The following is a 13,108-nucleotide window of genomic DNA, read 5'->3' as shown; positions in this document are numbered from 1 at the left end:
TGAGAAAAAAAGCTAAGGGACAGTATCTAGGGCCTGAATTCAAGCCCCAATACCAGCACAAATAAATAATAAAAAGGCATTCCTTAAACACATTGTACATCTATGATGATAAAATTCCAATGGTCTAGACAAATCTGGACTAAAATACCCTCTCCCCAACCTTGATCTCTCTCCCCCAAAATGAGCTATGCTAAGTCTTTAGACATCCTTTTTAGAAGAGTGCTTTCCTTCTTACTTACTTGCTTACTCTTCTCCTTCCTTCCTTCCTTCCTTCCTTCCTTCCTTCCTTCCTTCCTTCCTTCCTTCCTTCCTTCCTTCCTTCCTTCCTTCCTTCCTTCCTTCCTTCCTTCCTCCCTCTTTCTCTGTCTCCCTTTCATCGATACTGGGATTTGAATTCAGGAATCTCATAGTTGTTCTGCTGATGCACTACTTCTTGAGCCATGCCTTCAGTGTGGCTTTTTGTTACTTTTGAGATAGGATCTTGAAGATTCTGCTGCTTTGCCCACATCCTGTCCGCTAAGCCTCCCTGAGGAGATTGGGGATTCTCGAGTGGTGTTCAACTGGGATGAGTCTCTGCCCTCTGGACATTCACAGCACTCAGCACTGTGGCCTCTGGTGATTTCCCAATCTTTCCCCTTTCCTGTCGGTTGCCACATACCAGTCTTGCTCCATGCGGGGTGGTCGGGAGGCTCTGGGGGCCAGTGGTGAGGGGCAGTGCCGTGTCCGGCAGAACTCGTGGGCCTGGGCATTTGGAACCTGCCTTGCAAGCAAGTTCTGCAGGCATGAGCCACAGCACTCAACTTGCTATTTGCTTCTGCAGCCTGGACACTTGGCCAAGGGGCTCTCGGCTATAAAATGATCAATTTCTTTGATTTCTTGGCTTATTTTTTAATTTCTAATTTTTGATATGCCACAATAAATAAACATTTCTCATACCAGCTGCTTAGAAAAATTTAGGACTAGCTTCCCCTTGCCAAAAGATCACTCAAGACGCTCAGAAGTATATGCACATGTGTTTTAAAAGAGAATAGAAATTTCCTATTTAAATGGCCTCTTAATTTGAGTACTAAAAGCAATTTCCTATTGCTAACCTCCCCCCTCCTACCCCCCCCCCCCCAGCTCATTCTTGGGCATCTTGGGTTTCCAGCCTGCATGAAGGGTCAGGGTCGTCTGGGGTTACAGAGGACCTCATCAGGGCTTTCCCAGGAAGATGGTGCTGGTGGGCAGGACGAGTCATGGGAGAATCTGGGATCCATCCCAGCAAAATGTGCTCACCTGGATCGAGTCTCTGCCAGCTGGGTTGGAGAGTGTTTGTCTGCACAGGTGGGATGACTCATCCCTTGCTGGTGGGCTGCTTGGATGGTTCATGTTTAACCTCATGTTGGGTCAAAGTCTTGTTCCTGGCTTAAAGCAGAGCAGTGTTTTAGCTGCCCATGATGAGACCAGGACTGTGGAGACACATACAGAAGGGGCCTTTGGCTGGGCTGTGTGAATTCTCCTTCGCAGAAAGCAGACACAGACTGCTGGGAATCAAGATACAAGAGGAAGTCTCAGCTCTCCTGATAATTGTGAAGAAGGGCGTTTTTTTTCCCTTTCCCTAGATGCTTTTCCCTCACATGTCCAGTGCACTGGTTTCTAAAACTGTAGCCCATTTTCACCAAATGCCCTGGCCATCAACAAATTTCCAGGAAGTCTGGGGAGAGACAGAATGCCCCCCAGTTCCTTAGGTTATGTTGAATAAAGGAATATGGTGCTGTTGGGATGTCCTTCATATTCAAATCCTAAGACTGCTCTGCTGGGGATTTTTGTTTTGCTTGTTTTTCTTACCAGTCCTGGGGCTTGAACTCAGGGCCTGAGTACTGTCCCTAAGCTTTTAGTTCTAAGGCTACCATTTGTACCATTGGAACCACAGCTTTTGGTGGTTAGTTGGAGATGAGAGTCTCTAACTACAATCCTCAGATCTCAGTCTCCTGAGTAGCCAGGATTAAAGGTATGAGCCACCAGCACCTGGCTTGCTGGGGATATTTTGGCTTTGCATTTCCAGAGACAGAAGCAATGTAGAAATCTTAAATGGGTTTATGGCATCACTCAGCATTAATCCAGGATTGGCGTGGTGCTAGTCTAAAAGGAGTTTGGTTATCAGGGGCTCCAGAGTAGATACTGGTAGAAGGCCATACTGAAGCCATCAGGGTCTTTCCACACACCCTCAAGTGGCTGTCCTAAAGAATTAGCACGAAAAGAAGACATACTTGGTGCGACTTACATTAACATTTTTGCTTGACAACCTGATCTTCGGACCATATAATTTGGGTGAAATCGAGTGCTGTCTGGGTGGCCAGGGCAGAGGAATTGGAATCCAGTGGTTTTCATTTTGGTCCGTGACTTCATCTGCCCCCACTCCCCCCACTCCCTTCCTTTCCTAGAATCGATATTCTGGCTGGGCCCTGGCTGACTTCCAGACTTCTCAACTCGAGCCACAATTACATCTGTGTCTTTGCATTTTGTATCCAGGTTTCAGCCGAGTCTAGCTCCTCCATGAACTCCAACACCCCGCTAGTGAGGATAACAACACGCCTGTCATCCACGGCCGATACCCCAATGCTGGCAGGGGTGTCTGAGTACGAATTGCCAGAGGACCCGAAGTGGGAGTTCCCCCGAGATAAGTGAGTTCTTGTTCTTCTGCTCCACGTAGCCCTGAGCTGAGGTATAAATGGAAGTATTGGATTGGCATTTTCTTTTCGTGACCTTTCACTGCAAAGGTCTTGCTCTGGCATGTCTCAACAGGCATGAGATGGCATTTCTAAATAACCAACTACTCCTGGAAAAGAAAGAGATTTTTTTTCCCCTTCTTTTCAAGCAGGGCTATAAAATTCTGGCTGGTGTCCAAACAAGATGGCATCTGGTTATCATTTGATTTATTAAATTTCTAGACAATTCAAACCTAGTCAGATGGAATAAAAGTAGGGCTGTCCAGCCTTTAAAACAGAGTTGACACTCCAACTTCTGTAGTTTTGTAGTTTATGCCTTTAGAGAAATCAGATGTAAGAACGTAAATTGCCTGACGAATCTTTACCCAGTTTGGCTGTTTTTAATGGTTATGAATGCACTATCAGCTTGAATGTTCTTCAGATATGGTAGCTGACACTGTCCAAGCCTTGCTGGGAGCTGTATATCTCTTGGTCTGATTTTGGGCTCTGTTGCACTGGATTTGAACACTGGGTAACCTTGAGTGACCTACTCAATTCTCTCTCTCTCTCACTCACTCTCTCTCTCTCTCTCTCTCTCTCTTTTAAGTTCCTGCCCTGGGGCTTGAACTCAGGGCCTAGATGCTGTCCCTGAGCTTTTTTACCACTTTTTCTACCACTTGATCCACAACTCTATTTTCAGATTTTTTTTTTTTTTTTTTTTGGTGGTTAAGAGTCAAAAGAATTTCCTGCCCAGGCTGGCTTCAAACCTTGATCCTCAGATCTCAGCCTCTTGAGTAGCTAGGATTATAGATGGGAGCCACCGGTACATGGCTTTTGCTTCTGTGAATTTTATTGCTGTGACATGAAGACCATTGTACCACCTCTCCAGGCTGAGCACAGTTCTTGGCTGTGAGAGTCTCTTTCACTTCTGTTCATGACTTGGTAACCTGGAGCCTCTGAACTGTGAATCTCAGAAAGATGGTGGTGCATGGCTGAGAGCCATAGCGCTACTGGCTCCCATCCCCTAGGCAGATACTAACCAACTCACCCCACCCACATACAGAAGTAATCTTCATGGAGTGCTGGCAGCTCGCTCAGGGTCCTTTTTAGTGTGACTGGAGTAATGGAAAGTGGAAACACTGACACTTTCTGCATCATATAAGCTGCAATAAACATAATAGTCTTGACATTTACAGTGTCTCCCTGAGATTATGCTAGAGACATGTGTGACATATGCATCTTGTACATGCATGCATACCTACATACATACAAACATACATACATACGTACTTATATACACACACACAGATTTGGAAACACAAAAATAAGCTTTCCCAGACACTGGCTCTGACAAACTCTGGTTGGAAGGGAATGTAGCTGATTTTGGCTTATGCAGCTTCATGTGAGAAGTTTATTCTGCCATACAAGTCAATTTAGAGACACTAATGTGTATCATAAACCAGAACCGAGTAATTGTTAGCATTCAATTAGAGTATGAATGAAGTCATTTCATGTGTATTCGTGTGCTCTAGTGAAAGGACCATTCATTCATTCATTCACTCATTCACGTGCACATCCTTTAGTCCTTCCCTCATTCATCCAAGGCCTACTGGAGAGGCACTGGAGGGCACTGCTCAGAGGGAGAGAAGAAGGGATGTTTCTCATGAACCCCTCCAATCCCCTAACTGTGTATGGTTATGAAAATAGCTGGTTCAAGTACACATTCCTCCGTGTATAACACTGACCTGCTGGTGGGGCTGTGATTGTATGTTCAGAACTCACAGCCTTCAGGTCAGGCTTGCTTTTTGCCACCTGTGGCTTCACAGTCAACAGTGGGAGTCTGTACGTGGCTGCTCAGCCAGCTCCCACCCAGGGAACCCCGAGTATGGAAAATCTGAGTGCTGTGCGTTTCCAAACAGCGTTTAGCACAAATGGAGGTGGAGCAGATTTCCAATGAATGAAGGCTATTTAGCTGCAGTTTATTAGATCGGCGGCAGGAGTTATACAAAGAAAGGATTGTTATGCTTGTACTAGCAGGGGCATTAGGACATAAATTAGCCATTTTTCCAATGCAAATGTTTATTTTTCTGCCAACATGTTAAATTTAATTTTAGTTCTGGATAGAAAGAGAGGTCAATGACCTCAACATAGCATACACTGCCCTCTGGGGTTTTTGTTGTTGTTATTGTTTGTTTTGGGTTTTTTCCCTCCTAAGCCATTGTGTACTTACTGTAAGCACTGTTTGCTGATAGGACCTCAGGACTTTGTTGTGTTATACTTAATAAACCACACTCATAACTATTCCAAAGACTTAATTCTTTTGGCTCTTGGCATGCCCAAGGATAATTCCTAAGCTTGAAGAAAAAAGTAATTTGTGATGTGTACTTTGGGTTATCTTCATCGTTAATTTTAAGTAGCCACAAGAATTTCTAAACTTAAGGCCAAAAAGAAAAAAAAAAAAAACTTGCCCATTTTCCAGAATTTTCTTTCCCCTTTAGTGAAAAATTAGAGATTCCTTAAAATGCAGTTAAGATTCATATCCTGTAACTTGGCAAGGAAGGTAACCATAAAATCCACTGGTATTTGAATAATAGGGGTCTTAAAGCTGCCATTTTTACAGGGACACATGCGCACACACACACACACAATAAGAACAGCCTTTGCCATTTTTTCCTTGAGACGTTCTAAATTACAAATATTTAACTGGCTCAAGATCAAAAGTTCCTTGTCGTGGGCACTCAGGGAGGCTGACCACCTCGCTCACAGGGATAGCTTCCATAAAGAAAATAAATTGAGACTACAAATGTGAGGTTTAATAGGTGTTCCACCAGTCACTGACATTCTTTTAAAAGACGTCACTAAGAAAACACTCTTGTGCTCCAGTGCCCCAAGTCTCATTAGCTTCATATGATAAACACGGCAGGCTTTCGCAAGAAGCCACTGGAAAGGTTTTTGTATTTCATTCTGGAATTTCCCGCGCTCTGCCTGTCCACCAGATGCTACCTGCTAATCTTCTGTGTATACATTCAGGCTGACGCTGGGCAAGCCCCTCGGGGAGGGTTGCTTTGGGCAAGTGGTCATGGCTGAAGCGGTGGGAATCGACAAGGAGAAGCCCAAGGAGGCCGTCACTGTGGCCGTGAAGATGTTGAAAGGTGAGTGTGGGCAGGGATTGGAGGGGGGCGCATCTTATCAAGAATATCCCTTCTGTGCCATGTGAGCCCAGCACTGCTGGGGTCAGAGAGCACATAGCTGACCTAGAGGTTGAGACGTTTTCAGGATAAATCAGCATCTTAAACAGACTATTTATCTTGAGCTTGTGGCATTCACTTTGTACTTTGAGAAAGAAAGGCAGTAGCTCCTCAGAATGGCTTAGTCTTTGCTTTCTTAGAGTGACTCCCCTCCCCCTTTATATTTTTATGGGCTTAGAGAGTATCCAATCACTTGAAATTGAGGATTTTTTTTCTTTTAAGTTGGGGGTTGGTAGGTTAGATTCTGAATCCAAACTTTAACATGCAAATAAAGAGAAATGAGCATTTAGAGAGGGAGCTAACTGCTGCTTTAAAAAATTATTATTACTATTAGTTTTCTTTGATCCTTCCTTCCTTCCTTCCTTCCTTTCTTCCTTCCTTCCTTCCTTCCTTCCTTCCTTCCTTCCTTCCTTCCTTCCTTCCTTCCTTCCTTCCTCCCTCCCTTCCTCCCTTTCCCTCTCTCTCTCTCTCTCTGTCTCTCTCTCTCTCTGTCTCTCTCTCTCTCCTTTCTTTATTTCTTTCCTTATTCTGCCAATTTCAGGGATTCAACTCAGGGCCTCTCCCTTCCCCTTAGCTTTCTTGCTCATGGCTAGTGCTCTACTGCTTTAGCCATGCCTTCGGTCCATCATTTTGCTGGTTAAGTGGAGATAAAGTCTTGAGGCATCTTCTGCCCCAGCTAGCTTTTGACCTCCTGTTTTCTGGGTCAGTCCCCGGCGTAGCGAGGCTTACAGATGTGAGCTACTGGACCACAAATGCCATTGGCTGGGGGGAGTCACATAGAGCCAAAAATGAGCTAGCAACATTGAGACTGACACAGAGCCGGGGACATTTGACAACGGTCCTGGGAGGCAAATGTCCCGTTGTGTGTGTGGGAATCTGGACACTTCTGTGGGATCCGTCCAGCCTGCATCATGCCTGTGTCCCAGTACTGGAAGAACTCTTCACCAGTTGCTTACTGTCTGCATTACCCTAAAAGCTGAGTTAGAGGAAGTGTCACCTTGCAAGGCCTGTCGTAGGGCATCTCAAACCCAGGGTTTCCTAGGCTTCCAGGGAAAGATGTTCTGTCTTTGGGGGTGTGTAAGGCCACATGCACATGTGCACGAGGGAGTAAGGCCCTTTCTTTCTGTGTGGGTTTCCTGGGACACACACCACATCTCTCCCTGATTAAGAAAGAGTCTAAAAGCTGTCTTCTAGCTGTCCCCCTGAGACTCCCAAGGGAATCTGGGTGGTCCGAGTGCTCCCTGCTTTGGGGTTTGATGCCAGGGAGGAGACAGCAGGTGGCTGTGCACCAGGACCTCCTCTGGCACCTGAGTGGGTGTGGGGAGGACCAGGCTCTGCATCTTGAAGGTATTCTGACTCGGCTAATGAAACCCAGAGTCCATGGTGAAGTTGCAGGAAAGGAAGTCTCATTCTTGCTTCCTTCTTTGCTTGCTTCTTTTTTTGTGTGCTAGTCCTAGAGCTTGAACTCGGGGCCTGGATACTGTCTGTTTGCTTAATGCTCTACCACCTGAGCCACAGGCTCAAGTGGGAGGCAGAGGTTTATTTTTTTGGCAGTTAATTGGAGATAAAGAGTCTCACAGACTTTCTGCCTAGGCTGGCTTTGAACCATAATCCTCAGATCTCAGACTCGTGAATAGCTAACATTACAGATGTGAGCCACCAGCCCCTGGCTAATTATATCTCTTTTTAAGCTACAGCTGGCAATCATCCCCTCCAAGATGTCCAAGCTGGTTAGCCCTGTAGATGGCTAAGAGCCTGGAGGGCTCTGTCCTGAGCCCTGTGTGCATAGACCTCCTTCCTTCTTCCCTCATTTTCTTCTGTGAAGCTAAAAAGCTTCTGCAACATCGTTTCCATTCATGCCCTATTTTTTTTTTTTAAGTCAGCTCAGATTTTTCCATATTGATAAAAGAGTATAGCTCATCTGGCACCCATAAGGCTTTGGGTTTGACTCTCAGCATTGCAATAATGTAAAACAACAAAAATAAAAACAAAATTAGCTTGAAGGGAAGTACCCTGGAACTGCCTTGCCACTTGCCTGAAGCTCACTGCTGCGCGGGGGCTGGGGCACTCTTTGAGAATGGTGGAGCACTCTGAAAAGTCAGTACACACGGCCCTCTCCCCACTCATCTGAACACACACGCTTACCTATGCAGTCCTGAGGGGCCTACTAAGCCTATCTTTGAATGAGCTAAAAGTTTCCTTAGAGATTCTTACTCAGGAGCTAGTCTGTAGTTAACTGAAAGATTCCTACAGTATTTCCTTCACTCGTCCTTGGAGTTGTTTTCAAGCACCACGATGAGTATTCCAAGGTCCCTTACATAATGGTAGAGGGCAGGATTGCTGAGTAGAAGACCTTAGCCATCAGAGCACTGTGCCCATTGCTGACTTTTGACCCCATGATCCTCAGTGAGCACTTTGACACCAAGCAGGACACTCCCCTGTCCTGGCCCTTTGCTCCCTCGGTGATAAAATGAGGGTCATGGTTGGGAAGGCTTTCTTGGCCCCAAAACTTAATTTCACAGTTTGAACTAGGAGTTTGGCAACAGACAGTGACAGCCAGATTCACAACTCGCCTAATTCATGTTCGTAGACGATGCCACAGAAAAAGATCTTTCTGACCTGGTGTCGGAGATGGAGATGATGAAGATGATTGGAAAACACAAGAATATCATCAATCTTCTGGGAGCCTGCACTCAGGATGGTGAGTAGGGGAAATGCTTCCATCCATGCCCCTTTTTAAGTTCTCAAAATGAGAACTGATGATTTGGTTAGAAATTCTTCTCTTAAAGCTGGGGATGGAGACGGGGGGGAATCCTTGTGTTGCTATGGGTAGAAAATGGCTGTTGATCTGCTAAGAATAACTTCAGGCTTGGGGAGGCTAAGATTTGAGGGTTGTGGTTTGAAGCCAACCTAGGAAGACAAATCCATGAAATTCTATATCTCCAGTTAACCAGTAAAAAGGCAGAACTGGAGGCATAGCTCAAGTGATAGAGGACTAAGAGCATAAGGCTCTGAGTTTAGACCCCAGTGTGGTCACTCTTCAAAGAGAGAAAGTGTGAGGAAGCTAAGGCTGTATCCCCTGGGGGGGAACGGGGGGGGGGGGGCAGAGCAGGACTCTCCTGCTTTCACTGACACACTGGGAATCAACTTGACAATAGGTAGTAAAATTGATTTTGCCTAAGTTTGAGCCATTTCTCCTATAGGGCTATTCAGGAATCAGCAGCTTTTTTCTTTTTTTGTTTTGTTTTGTTTTGTTTTGTTTTTGGGTCCGGTCGTAGGGCCTGAACTCTGGGTCTGGGCGCTGTCCCTCAGCTCTTCAGCTCAAGGCTAGAGCTCTACCACTTGAGCCACAGTGCCACTTTCGGCTTTTTGCTTATGTGGTGCTGAGGAATTGAACCCAGGGTCTCAGGCATGCAAGGCAAGCGCTCTACCACTGAGCCATCTTCCCAGCCCTCAGCAGCTTTTTTCTATATATGAAGGGTGACTGTAGACATGTTTAGACTTTGAATGGTTGTTGTTAGTAATCATTGCCTTTCACAATAAAGGGATGAGTACATCTGGCTGGGGGGTGAGCCAGTAGAAAAGTGGACAGCGCCAGTGGCTCACATCTGTAGTCCTAGCTACTCAGGAGGCTCAGGTAGAGCATTAGCCTTGAGCATAAAGAGGCTTAGGGGACAGTGCTGAGGCCCTAAGTCTAAGCCCCAGTACCAGCAAAAAAGTTCTTGGTGCCTCTGTGTAGGTAGAGTGGGAAAATGAACCAGAAGAAAACACTAACGGGAGAAGACGCATTAGCCATTACTTTGTAAAAGAGGAGTGTGATGGGGAAAGGGCAACAAAAGGCAACCGTGTCTTTGTTTTATGTCCTAAAGTTTTTTGACATTATTAGGACCAAATGTGGATGGTCATTTTGGAGCTAAACACATGGGTGTTTGTATCTGAGAGGGAGTGCTTTGCTGCAGCTTTATTTTTTTTGTGTGTGTGTCACCACTGGGGTTTGAACTCAGGGCCTCACATTCTTGCTTGGCTCTTTTTGCTCAATCAAGGCTGGCACTCTACCACTTGAACCATAACTCCACTTTTGGCTTTTTGCTGGTGAATTGCTTTTCATGGACTTTCCTGCCCAAGCTGACTTTGAACCAGGATCCTCAGATCTCAGCCTGAGTGGCTAGGATTACAGGTGTGAGCCATCAGCACCTAGCTGCATTTGGCCCAGCACCAAAACAATGACTAAATCCACACTAGGTTGCAGTAAGTAAAAGCTTCTTGACTCGTGGGCAGATCCTGGCTTCATTGTCACAGCAAGCATCTTTCTCCCTCACAGGGCCCCTCTATGTTATAGTTGAGTATGCTTCCAAAGGCAACCTCCGGGAATACCTCCGGGCCCGGAGGCCACCCGGCATGGAGTACTCCTACGACATTAACCGTGTTCCTGAGGAGCAGATGACTTTTAAAGACTTGGTATCCTGCACCTACCAGCTGGCCAGAGGCATGGAGTACTTGGCTTCCCAAAAAGTGAGTCCTTTACCTTCTACTTGGTTGGGTGGAGGCCAATGAAAAGTGTCTTTGAAGATGCCAGGCAGTGTGGGCATGCTTGTTTGGCAGATCCAGCCCTTACATGTCTTGTACAACTTGGAAAATAGTTAGGGCATTCTTCACCTTCATGATCAATGAACTCTTTTTAAAAGGCTGAAGCGGCCTCATAAATTCCTAACAGCATTGCAGGGATGAGCAGGAAGACATCTCGGCTCAGAGGCCTGGCTGGGTTTTGGTGGTGGTGGTGGTGGTGGTGGTGGTCATGGGGGCTGAACTCTGGGCCTGGGCACTGTCCCTCAGCTCCTCAGCTCAAAGCTAGGGCTCTACCACTTGAGCCACAGCACTACTTCCAGCTTTTTTCTGCTTATGTGGTGCTGAGGAATGGAACCCAGGGCCTCATGCATGCAAGGCAAGCATTCACTCTACCACTGAGCCACCTTCCCAGCATGCCTTCCCCCCTCCCCCCAAAAGATGGGTTTTATGCCTCTGTACATCCAGCTGTCCAGCTAGACTCTGCATTCTAGTGCGTTTGGGTTTATTTGTTTTGTGGCTATTGAGTTTGGAGATAGAGAGCTAGGATTTTGAGTTGGATAGGTCTTTAAGAATAAGAACGAAGTGAAGAGAGGTTTGAGCTCTGTAGAGTCCCTGATGGCAGAGTTTTTTGGGTCTCTTTCGGTGACTGGCTGTGGGCAGAAGTTGGCCAGGCTCTCCCCCCTACCCCTATCCCCTTCCCCCCCCTCCCCCAGGTAAGTTGCCTACATTCCAAGCATGCCATTTGCAACCCAAAACATTCCAGTTAGGCTAGTGCCCAGACTTCTTGGGGCATTTGGGACCCAAGCCACCTTCCCTACTTCACCCTCAGGTAGTGGGGTACACAGCGGGCTCCTTGGGCCCTGCCCCTACTTGGGGTGGATCTGCCTGCAGCATCAGCTTTCCTTGGCTCCCCAAAGAGGAGGTGAATGAGATCTCCTGAGGGCATGGCCCCTCGTCAGCCTTGCAGCTGCAAGGCGGGGAGGATCACAAACTGGATCCCTCAGGGACTTTTCTAATCTCAGCAGGGAAGTGGGCTCTGTCTGCCAGAGTATGAAAAGATGGAGGGACTCGGGGAGCAACAACACCTTGCCCGATCCCTGTCTCGGCCCTCTTCCCTGTCTCATAGGAACATGGCCTAGGGCTCTCGGTTGTTACTTTACTTTTTTCTACTTTTCCAGAGAGTCTAGAGCTTAGGATTTTCACATGGATTCTTTTCCCCCCTGTAAAATCTCCCAACATACAGGTTTTAAGAAACTCATGAACAGGCTGGGCACTGGTGGCTCATACCTATCATCCTAGCTACTCAGGAGGCTGAGATCTGAGGATCACGGTTCAAAGCCAGCCTAGGCAGGAAAGTGTGTAAGACTCTTATCTCCACTTAACCACCAGAAAACTGGAAGTGGCACTGTGGCTCAAAGTGGTAGAGTGCTAGCGCCCAGGTCCAGAGTTCAAGCCCCACAACAGACCAAAAAAAGCAAAAGAAACTCATGAAGAGTTTTGAGTCCTGTGATTCTGTGCATGTGCACTTACTCGGCAGAGGCTGCCAATCTGAACATCACTGGCGCCAGAAGACAGCCAGATAGATCCAGACTGTGGCACACATGACAAGACATTAATTACATGAGAGTGTCACTGTCACAAAAGGGAAAAAATTGCTGCAAGACCATCCCAGATTCAAGGAGGCTAAAGAGACAACAACCAAATGTGAGGGTGTGATCCTGGGGTGGCCGCTTTGGGGTAGAAGTTGGAGGTTTTTACAAAAGCTCTTGTGAAAATTTTAGAACTTGCATATGGCCTGTATTTTGTTGACATTGCTAGTGACATTTGGTGACATGTGGCAAAGTTGAATTTGGAGCCAGGCGAAGGCAGCATTGTGTTCGCTCAGGAGATACAGGTTACAGATCCCTTCCAAAATATTTGAAGCGCTAAGTGTTTTAGAACTCACTTTTTCCAGAGTTTGGAGTATTTGCATACATTCGCATATAATGAGACATTGTGAAGAGGAGACTCAAGTCTAAACACAAGCTTCACCTGTGTTTAGAACACCCAAATAAACACATAGCCTGAGGGACATGTTTATTGATGTTGGTGTCTGGGAAAACAAGTTTTATGGCATGGAATTTTCCATTTGTGGCATCACGTCACTTTTAGATGTTTTAGAGTTTGGCTTTACAGGTAGGGATGCTCAACCTGTAAATGCTGAAGAATGTAGATGTGTTAAGTATGCTGATGTTTGCAATTCACTTTGAAGGAGTTTAGCTATAAAAGTGTGCATAACGTGTGTGCGTGCGTGCGTGCATGCGTGTGTGTGTGTGTGTGTGTGTGTGTGTGTAGAAGCTGAGCGTGGAGAGAAAGTGAGTAAGAAAATCTGGCTAACATGCATGGGCATCCCACCATGCCACCTTGTTGGAAGTATCTTGAACTATCTGAACTGCGTTGGTGGCTCTGTGGAGGAGGCAGTCGCCTGGTGTGGGCCACTTGCTGGGCTTGGTCACTCTGAGCCCAGGGGAGGAGATGGGAAGGCCAAGCTGTTAATACAAAAATGGCAGTAGGGCTGGCGTCATCATTCTGTTCCATTCACCCACTGATACTCCATAGGCCTCCCCA

At 46.4% G+C, this 13,108-nt stretch overlaps 1 protein-coding gene across 12 annotated transcripts in view; it reads left to right on the top strand.

Annotated features, from left to right (window-relative positions):
• Window positions 1-13,108, top strand: part of Fgfr2 (fibroblast growth factor receptor 2) — a 105,423-nt gene that overhangs the window by 76,710 nt on the left and 15,605 nt on the right. For all 12 annotated transcript variants that reach the window (XM_042701417.1, XM_042701416.1, XM_042701415.1 and 9 more), the window contains 4 exons: window positions 2,512-2,663; window positions 5,718-5,839; window positions 8,526-8,636; window positions 10,257-10,447. In XM_042701417.1, coding sequence (XP_042557351.1) covers window positions 2,512-2,663; window positions 5,718-5,839; window positions 8,526-8,636; window positions 10,257-10,447 — 576 coding nt within the window. The remainder of the gene's footprint in view (window positions 1-2,511; window positions 2,664-5,717; window positions 5,840-8,525; window positions 8,637-10,256; window positions 10,448-13,108) is intronic.

This window comes from Dipodomys spectabilis, unplaced genomic scaffold (genome assembly GCF_019054845.1).
Source record: "Dipodomys spectabilis isolate Male_0828 unplaced genomic scaffold, ASM1905484v1 ptg000289l, whole genome shotgun sequence".
In the NCBI taxonomy this organism is placed as follows: Eukaryota; Metazoa; Chordata; class Mammalia; order Rodentia; family Heteromyidae; genus Dipodomys; species Dipodomys spectabilis.
The sequence above is the reverse complement of the archived record's forward strand: the minus strand, read 5'-3'. Positions and strand labels throughout refer to the sequence as shown.